At 45.3% G+C, this 19,039-nt stretch overlaps 1 protein-coding gene across 14 annotated transcripts in view; it reads left to right on the top strand.

The window, feature by feature from the left end:
- ADGRL3 (adhesion G protein-coupled receptor L3) overlaps nucleotides 1-19,039 on the top strand; it is a 591,492-nt gene that overhangs the window by 480,655 nt on the left and 91,798 nt on the right. For 12 of the 14 annotated variants that reach the window (XM_014943112.1, XM_014943111.1, XM_014943114.1 and 9 more), the window contains 2 exons: nucleotides 9,890-10,075; nucleotides 13,914-13,952. In XM_014943112.1, coding sequence (XP_014798598.1) covers nucleotides 9,890-10,075; nucleotides 13,914-13,952 — 225 coding nt within the window. The remainder of the gene's footprint in view (nucleotides 1-9,889; nucleotides 10,076-13,913; nucleotides 13,953-19,039) is intronic. The other 2 variants (XM_014943115.1, XM_014943120.1) reach the window with 1 other exon arrangement.

The following is a 19,039-nucleotide window of genomic DNA, read 5'->3' as shown; positions in this document are numbered from 1 at the left end:
GAATCATAGAATCATTCAGGTTGGAAGAGACTCTTGGGATCATCGAGTCCAACCATCTCCCCTACTCTACAAAGTCCTCCCCTACACCATGTCCCTCAGTACCCCATCTAAACGGCCCTTAAACACATCCAGGGATGGTGACTCCACCCCCTCCCTGGGCAGCCTGTTCCAATGCCCGACCACTCTTTCTGTGTAAAATTCCTTCCTAATGTTCAATCTAAACCTCCCCTGTTGGAGCTTGAAGCCGTTCCCTCTCGTTCTGTCATTAATTACCTGGGAGAAGAGACCAGCACCAACCTCTCTACAGTGTCCTTTCAAGTAGTTGTAGAGAGTGATGAGGTCTCCCCTCAGCCTCCTCTTCCTCATACTAAACAGTCCCAATGGCACAGCCATTGCAAAGCCCACGGTCCTTTTGTCCCAGGTGGAAGGGTGGGCAGCTCTCCTGCCGTAGGCTCAGCTAGCTCATTAATAAAGACTGCCTTTGCTGGCATTAGCAGCTGTGCAACCCTTGTTTTATGACCCGTGTGCTTATCCTGGAGGGGTTAATATTACTTACACTGGCCATAATTCAGCCAGGCAGCTGGGAGACCTCTTGCTGCTGGTGGTTAGCCATTAGCAGAGGGAAATAATAGCGTGCACTGATGAAACCTCCGTCAAGGTTAGACCTGTTTTATTTGAAACCCCAGCTATCATTTGCATACCAAATGAGCCCCATTTAATTTGTTGCGCGCTTTCAAAGCAGGCTAAAATTGAAGAACCAGGTTTTCAGAAATGCCCAGCGGGTCACAACCGGGACTCGATTATTTATTTTTTTTTATATATTGTTATTATTTTTCTGGAGGAATTTAGTTAATGTTTGGCTTTGGGAACCTTCCACCAGTCAGTGGAAAGACTAGGGGGATCTGCTAAATGACTCTGGATCTAAACTTTTGATGTCTGAGTGGGAGGGAATCCACTGGGGTCTTGGGATATATGGCCCAACCTCTATGGAGAGCTGCTACAAAACTTCAGGACTTTCCAGGAGTGACTTTTGAGGGCCAGGCTTGCCTAGGGGCTTGTGTTGGTGTTTGCATTCGGTAGGATCCGTACAGTTTTAAATTACTCATGAAATAACCAATAGCCACCTGATTTCCCTGCCCAAGAAAGAGGCTTGGAAATCATCACTGCACTTAAAATGATCTATCTATAAATCAGGCACTGGTCTCTCACATCCCTGCCGTGGGCAGGACACTTCCCTGCACCAAGCTTGCAGTTTTTCTCCAGCACCACTCTAAAGCTGAAGAAGCAGCCTTCCTCCTGTGCTGCTAGGGGCTGTCTGCTCCCCTGGAGAGAGAGAGATGCACATGAGCTTAAGCTGGTGAGATGGATGTGTGACCTCCCAGTGCTGATCCAGAAGCTGACTCCTCAAAGTCAAGGGCAGTTCTGGCAGTAACATCAACCCTGAGTGCACTGTTCAACAGAGAAGGAGCTGGGAAATAGCATGTCCATTCTAAGTGTCCTGTAGTAATGCTTCCTTGTCCATAGTGACCTGCTGGAGAGAAGGACAGGGAACTGCTGGAGAGGGGACAGCAGAGGGCTACAAAGATGATGAAGGGCCTGGAGCATCTCTCTTACGAGGAGAGGCTGAGGGACTTGGGTCTTTTTAAGTCTGGAGAAGAGAAGGCTGAGGGGGGGATCTGATCAATACTTAAAGGGAGGGTGTCAAGAGGATGGGGCTGGTCTTTTTTCAGTGGTGCCCAGGGACAGGACAAGAAGAAATGGACAGAAACTTGAATATAAGAAGTTCCACCTCAACATGAGGAGGAATTTTTTTCCTGTGAGGGTGGCAGAGCCCTGGCAGAGGCTGCCCAGGGAGGTGGTGGAGTCTCCTTCTCTGGAGACATTCAAACCCCACCTGGAGACGTTCCTGTGGGACCTGCTCTGGGTGGCCCTGCTTTGGCAGGGGGTTGGACTAGATGATCTCCAGAGGTCCCTTCCAACCCCGTGTGATTCTGTGAAGCGGTAAGCCAGCTGTGCCGTGGGGACAGGGAGTGAGTGGTTGTACCCTGCAGCTCATGACCAGCGCTTGGGTCTTCCTTGGCCACCCATCCCACAGCATCCACAGCTGCATCACAGCTTACCGAATGGGTAGAAACCTTGCTTTGGGAGCCTTGGTTCATACCTGCTCGGTGTGTCTTCAATCCTAATATGCTTTGTCTACCAAAAATCCCCTCTTCTGTCACCTGCTGGATCCAAGTTGCTCAGGAAGAAGGGTGTTGGGTCCCCTGGAGGGATTTCAGCCAAGCCAGAGAAGATGGTATGGGAATGCTGTGCTTGTTCTCATGTCCCTGTGGTGAAGTAAGGACTATTACTTGCTTCTTTTCTTTCTCCTGCTGTGCTCAGACTGCACGTTGGGTGTTTGCCTGCTTGCATCATGGTATTAGGTTTTACAACCCTCTATTAGCTTCCATTAGAGTTATTGTGCTTGATGGAAGATCAGAACAAATGTCTGCTTCAGCAATTCATTGGCCTCCTGACATTTACTTTAACTTTATTGTTGGTGCCTACCGTGCCCTTGTAACGGAGCCGGGGAATAAACTTGCCAGGGCGATTGAATTATGCACTGCTACCTGGGTTATTTCTAGAGTCGAGCAGTAAAAGGAAGCAAAAAGGTCAGCTTTGGATGCGCTGTATCATCCTGATCATGAGGTCATACCTTCCATCCTTAAAGGGAGGGTGTCAAGAGGATGGGGCTGGTCTTTTTTCAGTGGTGCCCAGGGACAGGACAAGAAGAAATGGACAGAAACTTGAATATAAGAAGTTCCACCTCAACATGAGGAGGAATTTCTTTCCTGTGAGGGTGTCAGAGCCCTGGCAGAGGCTGCCCAGGGAGGTGGTGGAGCCTCCTTCTCTGGAGACATTCAAACCCCACCTGGACACGTTCTTGTGGGACCTGCTCTGGGTGGCCCTGCTTTGGCAGGGGGTTGGACTAGATGATCTCCAGAGGTCCCTTCCAACCCCGTGTGATTCTGTGAAGCGGTAAGCCAGCCGTGCCGTGGGGACAGGGAGTGAATGGTTGTACCCTGGAGCTCAGCTTTCCAGCATAACCAGCGCTTGGGTCTTCCTTGGCCACCCATCCCACAGCATCCACAGCTGCATCACAGCTTACCGAATGGGTAGAAACCTTGCTTTGGGAGCCTTGGTTCATACCTGCTCGGTGTGTCTTCAATCCTAATATGCTTTGTCTCCCAAAAATCCCCTCTTCTGTCACCTGCTGGATCCAAGTTGCTCAGGAAGAAGGGTGTTAGGTCCCCTGGAGGGATTTCAGCCAAGCCAGAGAAGATGGTATGGGAATGCTGTGCTTGTTCTCATGTCCCTGTGGGGAAGTAAGGACTATTACTTGCTGCTTTTCTTTCTCCTGCTGTGCTCAGACTGCACGTTGGGTGTTTGCCTGCTTGCATCATGGTATTAGGTTTTACAACCCTCTATTAGCTTCCATTAGAGTTATTGTGCTTGATGGAAGATCAGAACAAATGTCTGCTTCAGCAATTCATTGGCCTCCTGACATTTACTTTAACTTTATTGTTGGTGCCTACCGTGCCCTTGTAACGGAGCCGGGGAATAAACTTGCCAGGGCGATTGAATTATGCACTGCTACCTGGGTTATTTCTAGAGTCGAGCAGTAAAAGGAAGCAAAAAGGTCAGCTTTGGATGCGCTGTATCATCCTGATCATGAGGTCATACCTTCCATCTCAGCCTGTTTGTTTTACCTCGAGCTTTCATCGATACCGTCCTCGGCGCGGGGTGTGACTTGCCTTAAAATGCCTTTTCTTCCCCACGGCTTTGGGTTGTGGGTGCTTCCCGGGAGGAGAGACACTGCCACGCTCAGCTTCAAGCCTCTCAAGGAGAGGAGGCATTTTTTTTGGAGCAGAATAGAAAGCTCCGTGTCCCAAGGACACGGCACAGCTTCTTCAGGAAACCTGGCTGTGTGAAAGGAGTTCATGGGCATGTTCAGTTCAGGCACATGTTCAGGCACTGGTGAGGCCTCACCTCAAGGGCTGGGTTCAGTTCTGGGCCCCTCACTCCAGGAAGGACATTGAGGTGGTGGAGCGTGTCCAGAGGAGAGCCACCAAGCTGGGGAGGGGTCTGGAGAACAAGTCCTATGAGGAGAGGCTGAGGGAACTGGGCATGTTGAGTTTGGAGAAGAGGAGGCTGAGGGGAGACCTCATTGCCCTCTACAGCTCCCTGAGAGGAGGGTGTAGAGAGGTGGGGGTTGGCCTCTTCTCCCAAGGGAATCATGCCAGGAGCAGGGGAAATGGTCTGAAGTTGGGGCAGGGGAGGTTTAGATGAGATGTGAGGAAGAATGACTTTACTGAGAGGGTGGTCAGGCCCTGGAAGGGCCTGCCCAGGGAGGTGGTGGAGTCACCATCCCTGGAGGGATTGAAGAAACATGTAGATGTGGCTCTTCAGGGCATGCTCTAGTGCCTGAGATTATTGGGATGTGGTGGGGTGTTGTATATGGTGCTGTTGGCATGGGGCTTGGTTGGTGGGTGTTGTGTGGTGTGGTATTTGTTGTGGGTGTGGTGTGTGGTGGTTTTTTGGTTTTGGGGTTTTTTTTTTGGTTTTGGGGGTTTATGGGGATGTTTTTTGGTTTTTTGTGGGTTTTTTGGGTTTTGTTTTGTTTTCTTTTGTTTTGTTTCTTGGTTTTTTTTTTTCTGTGTGGTTGAACTCGATGATCTCAGAGGTCCCTTCCAACCACTGAGATTCTGTGATTCTGTGATTCTGTGAGTTTGGGTAAATACTTCTATGTCCGGGAAGCTCACATGTTTTGAGCTTTAATGTGCCTTTTCTTAGGCATTTCTTCCATTGCTGCCTCTTTCGGGGTGTTAATTTGGTCGCACTAGAATTCCTTTGATTTGCAGCTTTTAGGATAGCCCAAGATACAAGGAAACAGATTTGTCAGCGACCACCCTGCACGGCTTTTGCAGACAGGTAGGAAGAGCCTGCAGACAGATATAACCAGAGGCTCATTGCAGGAAAAGAGGACTCTTGGGTTTGCCTTTGTAGCAGCTGAGCAGTTTGCTCTGAGCAGGCTGGTTTGGATAGGTGCGTGGTCCAAGAGAAAAATGTACTCTTCAAATCTTGGGTAGCAAGTTGTTTTTTCTAACGTATCCGTAAAAAAAAAGTTTTGCATTCCTACAGGTTTCTGCGAGGCTTACAGAAACACTGGGTGTCATGATACATGCCAAGCTCCGGCAGTGAAGGGCAGGAAAATGTTGAAATTTGATTTCTTTATGTAAAAGGATTTGATGCAGTCATTCTTTAAAGTTCTGGGTGCCAACAAAAGAGGTCAAAATTCAGCCTCTGTGCTGATGTGTGGATTTCTTCAGCCGCTCAGGAGAGCAGGCGGCTCTAAGAATAGGATCAGGTTTCTATGGCATTCGCCTGGTTTGTAACAAAGAAGAAATAATTCAGGTTTTGAATATATGTTATCATTGCTCTAATGGGAAGAACAACACATTATCTCCTTTATTTATCTTATCTATATCGTCATATGCTTTAATTCTCTGAAGTTGCGCATCTTCAGTTAGATTTCATTAAATCAGATGGGCTGTTGCTGTCAAACTGATGGAAGTTATTAATTTATAACGCAGCTAATTGATTTACAGAGAGGTAGAAGCTCAGCCTGGACTCTTTCCCTAGAATCTCACTTTTATAATGAGCACCAGAAATTGAGGGAACAATAGAAATAATCTGATTTCCAACTGTTGGAAGATAAGACAATGGGAAGTTTCACATGAAGAACTCAGCAGAGTTGGTCATGGTGCCCAACAGAGAAGTGGGACCTTCATTTAAATGTCATCCTGTGTAATCTCTCCTTGACCCTGGCATATTCCCCATAGATCCACATTCCAGATCACAGAGTGGTCTATAACAAAAAAAAAGACCTGCAATAGCATTTTTGTAGTGGGCTGCTCATAAGCAGGAGATGGGACCAGCTGCCCTGTGCCCCAATCTCCATGGCAGAGAAGAGGAAAAGGGCACCAGGTGGGGAAAACAAAACAGAGCAAGAAAGGAGGAAAAGCCCCAGGGGGAAAGAGAGTTTCCCAAATAATTACACAGGGAATTTCACTGCAGGTGATTCGTGACTTTTATGACTTAACTAGACAATAAAAGTCTTTTAATAGAAGATACAGCCAAACAGCCTACTTGGTTTCCCCTTCCAGCAGGCCTCTGCTTCAAACTTTAAGCTTTTGCTCCTGAGTTATTATGCTTTTATGTGCTGAGAATCACCAGCCTCATTACAGAGGTAAACTTTGCAATTTACTCTCAGTTTTACTCTCATTACGGAGAGTAAACTAGCTACTACTGCAGATGTAGAGGTAGCTAGTGTGGTAAGGAGCACATCGCCTGGGTGCAAATGGTAAGTGGTAAATTAGCACCTGATTATTAAATCCACATGACGGTAATTGTGAACTTTTTTCTCTTACTCATCTGAGTTATGTCATCTATTTTTGTTCCTTTTACAAGGAACTTTTTTGTGCAGGACTTGTAACAAAAATAATCTCTTTCCTATCAGATAATCTTCTGGCATCAGAAACTGCTCTTTTTTGACATGAGAGACTATCTACATGGTTTGTTTTTTCCCAAGTGGCATAGATAAGGCAATGGGACAAGCTGACTGAAGCCCATGGAAAGCCATGCCATTATATGGTGCTGTTGGCATGGGGCTTGGTTGGTGGGTGTTGTGTGGTGTGGTATTTGTTGTGGGTGTGGTGTGTGGTGGTTTTTTGGTTTTGGGGTTTTTTTTTTGGTTTTGGGGGTTTATGGGGATGTTTTTTGGTTTTTTGTGGGTTTTTTGGGTTTTGTTTTGTTTTCTTTTGTTTTGTTTCTTGGTTTTTTTTTTTCTGTGTGGTTGAACTCGATGATCTCAGAGGTCCCTTCCAACCACTGAGATTCTGTGATTCTGTGATTCTGTGAGATTGGGTAAATACTTCTATGTCCGGGAAGCTCACATGTTTTGAGCTTTAATGTGCCTTTTCTTAGGCATTTCTTCCATTGCTGCCTCTTTCGGGGTGTTAATTTGGTCGCACTAGAATTCCTTTGATTTGCAGCTTTTAGGATAGCCCAAGATACAAGGAAACAGATTTGTCAGCGACCACCCTGCACGGCTTTTGCAGACAGGTAGGAAGAGCCTGCAGACAGATATAACCAGAGGCTCATTGCAGGAAAAGAGGACTCTTGGGTTTGCCTTTGTAGCAGCTGAGCAGTTTGCTCTGAGCAGGCTGGTTTGGATAGGTGCGTGGTCCAAGAGAAAAATGTACTCTTCAAATCTTGGGTAGCAAGTTGTTTTTTCTAACGTATCCGTAAAAAAAAAGTTTTGCATTCCTACAGGTTTCTGCGAGGCTTACAGAAACACTGGGTGTCATGATACATGCCAAGCTCCGGCAGTGAACGGCAGGAAAATGTTGAAATTTGATTTCTTTATGTAAAGGGATTTGATGCAGTCATTCTTTAAAGTTCTGGGTGCCAACAAAAGAGGTCAAAATTCAGCCTCTGTGCTGATGTGTGGATTTCTTCAGCTGCTCAGGAGAGCAGGCGGCTCTAAGAATAGGATCAGGTTTCTATGGCATTCGCCTGGTTTGTAACAAAGAAGAAATAATTCAGGTTTTGAATATATGTTATCATTGCTCTAATGGGAAGAACAACACATTATCTCCTTTATTTATCTTATCTATATCGTCATATGCTTTAATTCTCTGAAGTTGCGCATCTTCAGTTAGATTTCATTAAATCAGATGGGCTGTTGCTGTCAAACTGATGGAAGTTATTAATTTATAACGCAGCTAATTGATTTACAGAGAGGTAGAAGCTCAGCCTGGACTCTTTCCCTAGAATCTCACTTTTATAATGAGCACCAGAAATTGAGGGAACAATAGAAATAATCTGATTTCCAACTGTTGGAAGATAAGACAATGGGAAGTTTCACATGAAGAACTCAGCAGAGTTGGTCATGGTGCCCAACAGAGAAGTGGGACCTTCATTTAAATGTCATCCTGTGTAATCTCTCCTTGACCCTGGCATATTCCCCATAGATCCACATTCCAGATCACAGAGTGGTCTATAACAAAAAAAAAGACCTGCAATAGCATTTTTGTAGTGGGCTGCTCATAAGCAGGAGATGGGACCAGCTGCCCTGTGCCCCAATCTCCATGGCAGAGAAGAGGAAAAGGGCACCAGGTAGGGAAAACAAAACAGAGCAAGAAAGGAGGAAAAGCCCCAGGGGGAAAGAGAGCTTCCCAAATAATTACACAGGGAATTTCACTGCTGGTGATTCGTGACTTTTATGACTTAACTAGACAATAAAAGTCTTTTAATAGAAGATACAGCCAAACAGCCCACTTGGTTTCCCCTTCCAGCAGGCCTCTGCTTCAAACTTTAAGCTTTTGCTCCTGAGTTATTATGCTTTTATGTGCTGAGAATCACCAGCCTCATTACAGAGGTAAACTTTGCAATTTACTCTCAGTTTTACTCTCATTACGGAGAGTAAACTAGCTACTACTGCAGATGTAGAGGTAGCTAGTGTGGTAAGGAGCACATCGCCTGGGTGCAAATGGTAAGTGGTAAATTAGCACCTGATTATTAAATCCACATGACGGTAATTGTGAACTTTTTTCTCTTACTCATCTGAGTTATGTCATCTATTTTTGTTCCTTTTACAAGGAACTTTTTTGTGCAGGACTTGTAACAAAAATAATCTCTTTCCTATCAGATAATCTTCTGGCATCAGAAACTGCTCTTTTTTGACATGAGAGACTATCTACATGGTTTGTTTTTTCCCAAGTGGCATAGATAAGGCAATGGGACAAGCTGACTGAAGCCCATGGAAAGCCATGCCATCTGGAGAGTAAGCCTTATGAGGAGAGGGATCTGGGGGTGCTCAGCCTGGAAAAAAGGAGGCTGAGGGGAGACCTTCTCGCTCTCTCCAACTCCCTGAAAGGAGGGTGTAGCCAGGGGGGGTCGGTCTCTTCTCCCAAGTCACAGGCGATGGGACCAGTGGAAATGGCCTCATGTTGCACCAGGGGAGGTTCATATTGGAGATTAGGAAAAATTTTGACACTGAAAGGGTTATTAAGCCTTGGAATGGGCTGCCCAGGGAAGTGGTTGAGGCACCATCCCTGGAGGTGTTCAAAAGATGGGTTGACATGGTGCTTAGAGACATGATTTAGTGATGGGGGGGTTCTTTTGTATGGTTTTCTTTTGGTGTTTTTTTCTTTTTTATAATCAGAGTTAGGTTGGTGGTTGGACTAGATGATCTTGAAGGTCCCTTCCAAGCTAGATGATTCTATGATCTTTGGTTACATCTGCTGCAGTGCAAAGAAGCAGCTGCCCCTCAATTCCTGCTGTGCCCTGTGAGAAGGTCAGAAATTGCTGTGTTGAAGCCCACATGGGGACTGTAGCTGGAAAACCCACTTGCCTTTAAACCATACTCAAACACTGCACGTGAAGACCCTCGTCTATAGTGGTCCCTTCCAAGGTTTAGATTGAACATTAGGAAGGAATTTTTCACAGAAAGAGTGGTCGGGCATTGGAACAGGCTGCCCAGGGAGGGGGTGGAGTCACCGTCCCTGGATGTGTTTAAGGGCCGTTTAGATGGGGTACTGAGGGACATGGTGTAGGGGAGGACTTTGTAGAGTAGGGTAGATGGTTGGACTCGATGATCCCAAGGGTCTCTTCCAACCTCAATGATTCTATGATTCTATGATTCTATGATTCCTTCTTGGGAGCTTCTTCTCTTTCTCTCCTTTCTTCTCCTCCTCTCCTTTCTTCTCCTCCTCTTCTCTCCTCTTCTTCTGGAGTAACATCATATCATAGTAAGAGCCTTTCCCTCTTGCTCTCTCGATTGCAGATGAAGTCGGGGGAGATGGCTGCCAACATTGCCCGGGAGCTCGCGGAGCACACAAAAAACCACTTGTACGCGGGTGACATCACCTACTCCGTGTCCGCCATGGTCCAGCTGGTCAACCTGCTCGACGTGCAGCTCCGGAACCTGACTCCGGGTGGGAAGGATAGCGCTGCACGCAGCTTAAATAAGGTAAAAACAAAGGGTCTGGGGAAGGGAGAGGAGGCTGAAGAAGGGTTTGGCTCTCCCTGGAGAGAGCACAAACACAGAAACGTGTTTCCGAATGACTGCCATTTTAGGGTAGTGATTCTTTCACAGTAGACAGGAGTACCTGGCAGTTTTTTTCGTTTACAGTGTATTTTATTCTGCTGAGAAATGAAAACAGTTGTAAATGCCAAAGTGTAGGATTGGTGCTGGGAAATGGATACCCTTAGGTGTGTAGACGTATGAACTCCAGGTGCTTCGTTGTGGTTCCAGGTCTCGTAGCTCAGTGTGAGGATAACTCAAGTGATGCCACGGCAATTAATTTGGACATGTGCCACCATGAATGAGACCAGAATTTTGCCCAGCTTTTCCAGTGCTGAATCTGTCTGTGAAATGCCATGTAATATGATCCAGAAAATACAAATATTTAAAGGCCCCAAGAGACAGAGAGAGTCTAGTTTTTTGGGTTTTTTTTCATCTTTTAACATTACAAGATGCTGATGTGAAGGTCAAATGAACACTTTTATGCATTAATATAACTAAATAAAAGCAGAGAGAAACATTTATTTACACTGGAGATACATTTACCAAAGACACAGAAGATACCATCGTATTTACATTTAAGGTCTTCAGGATGGCTTAGTGTTAGAGGACCTTTTTAGTGATGATCCATGACTTCAGCCAGAAGCACCTTACTGCATGGTGATGGTGTGGTTTCTGTGCCCCCTGTTTGAGAAGAATTATTAGTCCTTTTGTCACTTCCAGAATTAAGTGGAATTGCTACATACTAAAGCTGCTAGAAGTTGCCAGTTGTGGGAGGAAATACAGGCTGTGAAGTCTGTAAGAATAAATTTTAAGTTGAGAGTTTTCTCGGCCCAAGGCCCTCTTCATCACTCGGTCTCACGTAAACACATTTTAAAGGCTTTATCTAGGATTCAGATGGAGGATTCAGATGGTTAATTCTCTGGGCCTGGTCATCAGAACAAACCACAGCTGAACCCTGTGGCTACGAGCACATGGTCATATTGGCCACCTCGTTAAAATAAGGCACAGAATTTCATTCTCAGCTGCATAGCTGGCTCTGACAGCCCTGGCATCCATCTAAGTGAGAATAGAACTTGGTCCCGAGGTTATACAGGGAGTAAATGATCAGAGCTAAGCCTGGAATTTCTTGCATGATTTCTGAAGAGAAGTACTTTTTGTAGAAGCAAATTGTCTTTTTTTCTTGTAAGTTATTATTGTAGACTTACGCTGTTATAAATGCAAAGAGCTTCTGGATTGTTTAATATTACAGCCCCACGGGAATCGAGGTCCTGCATCTCATGTCCTTTGCATGTGCTGTGAATTAGGTTATCTTGATGCTTTTAATTAGTGTTGCTTCCAGCTATATCATAACAACGTAGGTAATAATTGTATTAACTGTTACATCGGCATAACATTCTTTGTTATAATCATACCATGGTTCTTTGTTTGAAATGATGGTGATGTCTGACAATATCAGGTAAAACCAGCAATTAATGTCACATACTAATGGGTTTCATGGTTGCAGTCTGCTTGCTCTTTTGAATACGGCCGAGCCACACCCAACATTTTGTCATTTCAGCTTTGCAAGCACATATTTTCCATCTTTTTTGCATCCCACCTCCCGATAATGTGTTTTGATTCCGTGAAACGGGGTTGTGTCAGGGGGTCCTTTTGTCACTTCCCCCCAAGGCAGGGGGAAGACTGGGCAAGGCAGAGCTCCTCGGTTGGGCTGTCAATCCTGGGGTCCCCTTTGCAGGTTTCCACCCCCCTTTTTTTCCCCCCCCCAGCCCCGTTATCAGCTTTGCACAAGCAGCTCATACAAATCAATTGCGCCTCCGCATTAAAATTCTGGACGGCGTGGAGTCCTGCAAAACAGCGATGCGAGTCAGTGATCCAGATGACAGGCTGGGTAATTTACTTGCTCTCATTCCCCACTTAATTCTTTAGAAGAGCAACTGCTCTTGTGTTCATTTGAGAATGCATGAATTCAACTTTGGAAGTAGTATTGGGCAAACAAAAGGCAGCGGTTACTGCTCCATTTTCCCCTTCGCTGATCAAGAGTATGTCAAAACAAAAAAAAAAGGGAAAAAAGTCATTTGCAAGGAGTTGTTTTTTTTTTATCAGTGCTGTTTAGTCAGAAAGAAGAAATAAAGTAAGCACTAGCCATTAAATATTCTTTTTAATCACTAAAGGAAACTTTAAGGGGATCTGCAAGTAATTACCTGTGCCGTTTTTGTACTGAGTTTTTTACAAGCTGATGTACAATGGATTGAAATAAACCGGCACAATCAGAATTTTTAACAGCCATCATCTTTCAGAAGCCACTTTCCTGTCACTAAAAGCTTTATGCTTTCCACTGGATCAGGCTTAATTAAGGTAATAATTGTTCTATTGCAGACTGGTAAGACCCCCGAGTGGATAGCTCTGTAATTTTCAGCCAGGCTTCCTTTGATCTCCGTTTGTTTCTGCAAAGTCTTCCTACTGGCCAAGTTTACCCAGAGGAAGATTTCTACTGTTACAAATTGGTGAATTAGAAATGGAAATTAGGCATTGCATGATACCTGGGTGTATTTTGTTTATTTCAGAGCCTCGAAAACTCTTGGGGGGGGGGGCCGAATTTTTGGCTCTGAGCTGTGCTAATGGGATTGCGCTGCTGTGAGCTGAGAGCCCGAGTTCCCCCCAAATCTCTTCTTGATGTGCCATTTCCAACCCAGGCACATCAGCAGGAAGGCAGGCAGGCGAGGCAGAGGCTCTCAGGAGTCCCAGGGAGGTAAATCAGTGCCCGTTTGAATTTTGGGGACACGCTGAAGTGTCACGAGAGGAGGCGGGAGGCATGCAAGCCCAGAGCAAAGTACAGTCCTAAAGGTGGACTCCATGGAATAGATGAGATTCTTTTTTGGAAAAGCTATTCAGCATCTAAAGCTGAATATATATATATATATATGTATTTATGAATATATATAGTCTCAGGAATTACAAAGGAAAGCACAACTTGGTAAGAGGGGACTGGAAAATGCACTATTGGAGAAGCAGTTTAATCCAAAAAGGGGAGGAAATGGCCTCGACTGGGAATATTACGACGGATTCCCTTTTCATTGTTACGTCCTCTTCAGTGCCCTTTACGCCCTCAGAAGCCCTGGGCAACACTCCTTCCTTCAGGGCAAGGTGTGATAACACTGGGCTGAGCTACCTTCAAGCAAAAAACTCACAGCAGCGAAGCTGGAGCACTCTAGGTTTGGGCTTGGGCCAGAGATCTGAGCAGGTGTATCAGGATGGTTCTGCACAGGTCCACCAGGGTTCAGGATGCCATCCTGCATACATCTTGCTCCCTGGAATTGGTTCTGCTCATCCAAAGCTTGGTTATACCTCGCTGTGCCATCAGCACCATCTGACTGCAGAGCCTGTGCTCCTCTTACGTAAATAACCATCAGCCCCATCCTTTCCAGCCTTGTTTGACGTGGAAATATCCTGTGTGATCTCCAAGCTGTAAGGAAAACATCATCTCTTGAGCATCTCTACTTGACTTCAGTGTCTCCTACCATCTAACAGCTGCTCTTGCAAAGTTGCCAGTCTGTGCTTTACTTCACCGAGAAAGGACTAACCCATATTTTTGGAGCCAGTCCTTCCAGCCTTCCACTGCTGCCTAACTCGCATGCTTCCTCTGTTTTGGTTGGTTTTCAGGAGCTATATAAGAGAGAAATGAGGTTTTTTTCATAGGCATTTTCTTCAATTTTTTTCCTTTGTTCTGTCACTAACTTGTTTTTTCTATTCCGTCTTTAATCTGCTGTCTTTATGGACTCAGCTTCAGAAAAGGGAGCGCTCTTGCAGGGCCTATGTCCAGGTATTTCTTGTGTTTTTAATACACGTGTCCAGTTGTTTGACTGAATGATTGTGAAGTGGGTCTTGTCTCTGTGAATAATCTGATGATTGCTATATTTGTGGCAGCAAGTACTAAGGTTAAGGTTACAGGATAATAATTTCTTTCTTCATCTCCCCCCACCTGCCCCCTGTTGGTCTCAGACTTGACAAGAATTTGGGGCAAAACCTCTGAACCAGAAAGTGGGGAAAAATCCACGGAGAAATCTGACAAGACTCCTCCGGCCATCGGAATAAGTGGGATAAGTAAAAAATGCAAAACTCCTGCTCACGGAGGCGTCTCCAGACCAGCTGGGTTTTGCTGATGACATGTCACTCATGTAATTGCCACCTGCATTTCCTTAGTTTTCTTTCTTCCCCTATTACACTTGCAAATTTAGAAACAGTTTGAAATGGCAACGCTCGGCATGAGGGAGGAGGTAAGATGGTAATGAAATGCAGAGTGTCCTCGCAGAGGAATGTAGGGGGAGGAGGAGAGTGCTGCAAACTAAATATAAGATCAGGAACATCGTGTCCCATAAAGTTCACACAGCTACGTCCCGACTTCTCTAGGCTTACGTTGTGTTTTATGTGAGCAAAGTCAAGGCCCAGCATTTTGGAAAGACCTGCTTGCAGGCTTTTCAGCAGTGAGGCCTTGGGTTACGTTATTTATCCTGTCACCTTGCCTTATAGGATTTGCTCCAGTGACTTTTATATAAACTTGTTTGTATACTGTGGGTGAATTAATGCTCCTTTAGGAAATGTGAACGTTTTACCTTCTAAGTTCTGTCCTGTGCTTATGAACATGGATGTTGTACTTCTGGGTGGTTGGTCATTATTTATATGTGTATGTATAACATGCAGAGGTGGAAAAATGAACCCCATGTTTCTGGAGGGGGCTGTTTATACCTGAATTTTCCTGTGAAATTCATCTTGTTATTGACTTCAGTTTGTGAGCACATGTTTCTTTCAGCGTGTGGGATTAGGTGTTTTAGCTTTCTAGGACATTAAAAATATAACAGTACCCCTCTGTGCTGGTAGACTGTCTGTCCTCCCTTTGGATGTGGTAACGAGAAGAAGTCACCTTTTCCCTTCCATATCAATGGATAAAGATATCCATATCAATGGATAAAGATGAGTTACGGAGTTACACATCCCTTGTCTGGTGTGAATTCTCTTAAGATCCCAGAGAAAGTAACTAGCACGTGAAGGAATTTAGGAACGTTTACGTTGCAACACCCACTCCCAAGCTAGCTGTTTTGTCTACTGGTACCACTGGTGAGACTGGTTTGACCACAGACTACATAATCCTCTTGGGGACCTTGGGTACCACTCCACAGAGCAGGCGCACGCTCCTGCTCTTTTTTGTCTTCTTTCAAACACAGTGAATAGTAATTTTAATATCATCTACAGAAATCTTGGCATTCACAGAATAAGGCCTGAATATGCCCCACAAACTTCAGCTTACCCTTAATTTCAAGGACTTCTTTCCTTTCACTTAGAAAGGCTACTTTTGTGTTTAAACATTAATCATGTGTCTACCTCTTTGATAAACAAAAAAGTGATGAAAGGCCATTGCCTGAGCTGTTTAGTATAAATACGGACAAAGCTGGTAAATATATTGGAGAGGACAGTCCTATAATGGAGGGCTTGAAGAATGAATTAGATGGCCTAATTGAACCTTTCCAGCTCTGCCTTGTATTATATGGAGGTGAAGTAATGTATCTGGACATATTTTCATACAGCATGTTTCCATTTGGAAAATCATGTAGCTAAAGTCATCAAAAAATCTTGTGAGGAAGAGTTTGTAATAACAATTAAATGTGACTGCAAATATTCCTGTTACAGGCCACTTATCCTTTACCAGGCAGTGAAATGTCTGGGCTGGCTAAGGCAATTTAGCAGAAATTTTTCACCAAACGTTAAATGGTGAAATCCTGGAACTTGGTGAAGTCACTGGGAAATATGCCACTGGTGGCAGAGAAATAGAGTTTTCAACTTTGCTGACATGATCTCCTTGTGCTGATGCCACTATTGTGAAGAGCATCCATGGCTCACGGGGCTGGCAGTGTGCCTGCAGTCCTGTACACCCTAGAAAAAGGAAAGTAGGGTACAAAGTTTGTGTGAGAAACGTCCAGCAATTGTGCATCAAAAGCGCCATTGAGAAAAGGTGGATTTTGGGGAGGAAGAGCGTGACTTGAGAAGACAATAATTGCTAGAAGCAGTCTTACTGTCTTCTTTGGGCTGGCAAAATTAAGTAGTCATGACAGCCCCTGTAGCGATTGGGGTGTAAATTCCTCTTGAATCCAAAATAAATGAATATAAATAAATACGTAAAACAGATCTGGAAATTTTGCAAGTTACTAAAATATGAGACTGGGATTATCATCAGATTATCATCTCATCTTGCTAGGTATTTGAGTTAAAAGCTCAGGGATTTTATTTACTGGAGATAGAGGTTACAAATGCTGCTCCTTTAGCTGCAAGTGTGGTAAAAGATCTTTTTTTTGTCTCAAAAATCCAACAAGAACCAACCCAACGGGTGGCATGATAAATACATGTTAATATAATGACTGGACAATTGCTGGGAGATTTTTCAATCACGGTGAAACTTAAGGAACTGCCACGTGGGCTGTAATCTGTGCTAATGAGTCAATTTAGGCTGAGCTGATGAAGGTAAATACCCAAGATGGATGGAGAGTGTGGCCTCAGAGAGGTGCTCCATTAGCTCAGGAGATCCTGGACCTGACGTGTGGCTTTCTGGAGAGCAGAGATCTACATCTTTCCTGCCCACCTTTCTGCAGTGCACTATTCTTGCATTCTATTTTTGGGAAAGGGATGGGAAAGTCATCGTGTGGAAGAATGAGTCACAAGGGGTGACGCATTTGATTAGCATAGCTTTGTTTGGTGACTGGTGTGTGACGTAAGCGGGTATGAATTTTAGGTAATTTTTTTCAGGATTGATATTTGTTCATTTTCCAAACGTGTTTCTCCTGAAACTGAAGCACCATAGTTGTAGACAACACAAAATGTTTGTCTTCTGGGGGCTATGAAACTGGGTTTGGTGTCACAGATCTCTTCCATGCCCTTCAGCAAGTGGCACGTGCTCACTGTGTATCAGATCCCCAACTTAAAATGCCATGGGTACAATTCTCTTGGCCTCTGGAAACAGAGATGGGATAATAAATTGAAAAAAAAGGCCTCAGTTCTCGGATATTGCACTAAGCAGGACCATATCAACATGGAAAACTTAAACATGGGCAAAAAAAAATTAGAGAATTTTGCTGTAAGATTTAGTTGCTGGAAACAGGAGCTTCAATAGAGGTTCATACCATGTCTGGGCATGTAGAGTTTTTGTCACATAGGTGTATCTGATTGCAAAATCTGAGCTCACCTCTTTGCTTCCCTCGATTCGTGGGCTGGAGCTCTCTTTGGGGCATCCTGAGGCCAATGGATTTCCCTGCACCGAAGAGCCAGTGCAGGATCCAGGTAGCAGACAGGGGCAGATCCAGGTTGCAGCCCGGGTTGTCCTCCTGGTTCTCCTGGAAGTTTTCTGAATGCTTCACACTTGCACCGTGGGCTGTTTGAATTGCTGTACTAAGCAAAAAAAACTGCAAAGCTTTCCTCAGAGGATTCAAGGCATTAAGTTCAGAGCTGAGTAGATGAGACTTTTTTTTTTCCTTCACTAACCTAGTAGCTCTCAGCAGATAAAAGGTGCGCCTGGGACTGAGCCAGTATTATTTAAAGTGGATTAATTCTGTTTGTCCCACTTCTTTCCGGCTTGCATGGCTGGTCCCAACTTCTGTGAAGGCTAAACGGGAGAAAGTTGCAGCTCTGAGAGGGAGCGTAAATTGAATTATGCTGCCTTTATTTGTGTTCTTGTTGTGCCTATGACAAGAAAGACTCTAACCTCCATTGATATAGAAAGGGGCAAATTAATGAGGATTTTAGAGTGCCTTGTTTGGTCACTTAATTGGCTGGATGACAAAGAGCTCTGCAGTGCGTGTCAAACAACTTTCAGAGTCCTCTAATGATTTGCGCATTGCTCAGCTCCTGGTGCTGTTCTGCAGGGCCTGTCAGGCAAGGTATGGCTGTTAAACTGGCTGGAATAAATTGGCTAGCAGTGTGCATACAGTGCTGGGCATTAACTATAGCTACGGGGAGTACTTTTCGCAGCTTTTTCAAGAGATGTTTGCCCATTGGCATCAAAGCGCCCCCAACTTTCATTTAACGTAATTAAAAGGCCATCTGAAAGAAGTGGGATTCATGGAGGGGGGTGGTTCTGTGGTTTGGTAGCCCTTTGTTAAAACTCTATGAACTTAATGCACTTCGCAGCTTGAGAAACCTGCCCTTGATTGCTGGGCCGGAACAATCCTCGCCACCAATACAAACTGGGGGGTGAGGGATTGGAAAGCAGCCCTGAGGAAAGGGACTTGGGGGTGCTGGTGGAGGAGAAGCTGGACATGAGCAGGCAGTGGGCACTTCCAGCCCAGAAGGCCAATCCCATCCTGGGCTGCATCAAGAGATGCGTTGCCAGCAGGTCCAGAGAGGGGATTCTGCCACTTTACTCTGCTCTGGTGAGACCTCACCTGGAGTATTGTGTGCAGGTCTGGAGCCCTCAATATAAGAAGGACATGGACCTGATGGAGAGGGTCCAGAGGAGGGCCACAAGGATGATCAGGGGGATGGAGCACCTCTGCTACAAGGACAGGCTGAGGGAGCTGGGGTTGTTCAGCCTGGAGAAGAGGAGGCTCCGGGGAGACCTAATAGCGGCCTTCCAGTACCTGAAGGGGCCTACAGGAAGGCCAGGGAGAGCCTGTTTAGAAAGGCCTGCAGTGACAGGACGAGGGGCAATGGCTTCAAGCTGGAGGGGAACAGATTTAGACTGGAGATGAGGAGAGGGTTCTTCACTGGGAGGGTGGTGGAGCACTGGAACAGGTTGCCCAGGGAGGTGGTTGAGGCCCCATCCCTGGAGATATTCAAGGAGAGGCTCGACGAGGCCCTGGGCAACCTGGTCTAGTTGGGGGTGTCCCTGCTGACTGCGGGGAGGTCGGACTAGATGACCCTTGGAGG

Source organism: Calidris pugnax, unplaced genomic scaffold (genome assembly GCF_001431845.1).
Source record: "Calidris pugnax isolate Ruff unplaced genomic scaffold, ASM143184v1 scaffold16, whole genome shotgun sequence".
Classification (NCBI taxonomy): Eukaryota; Metazoa; Chordata; class Aves; order Charadriiformes; family Scolopacidae; genus Calidris; species Calidris pugnax.
This window is presented reverse-complemented; position numbering and strand designations above follow the sequence as displayed.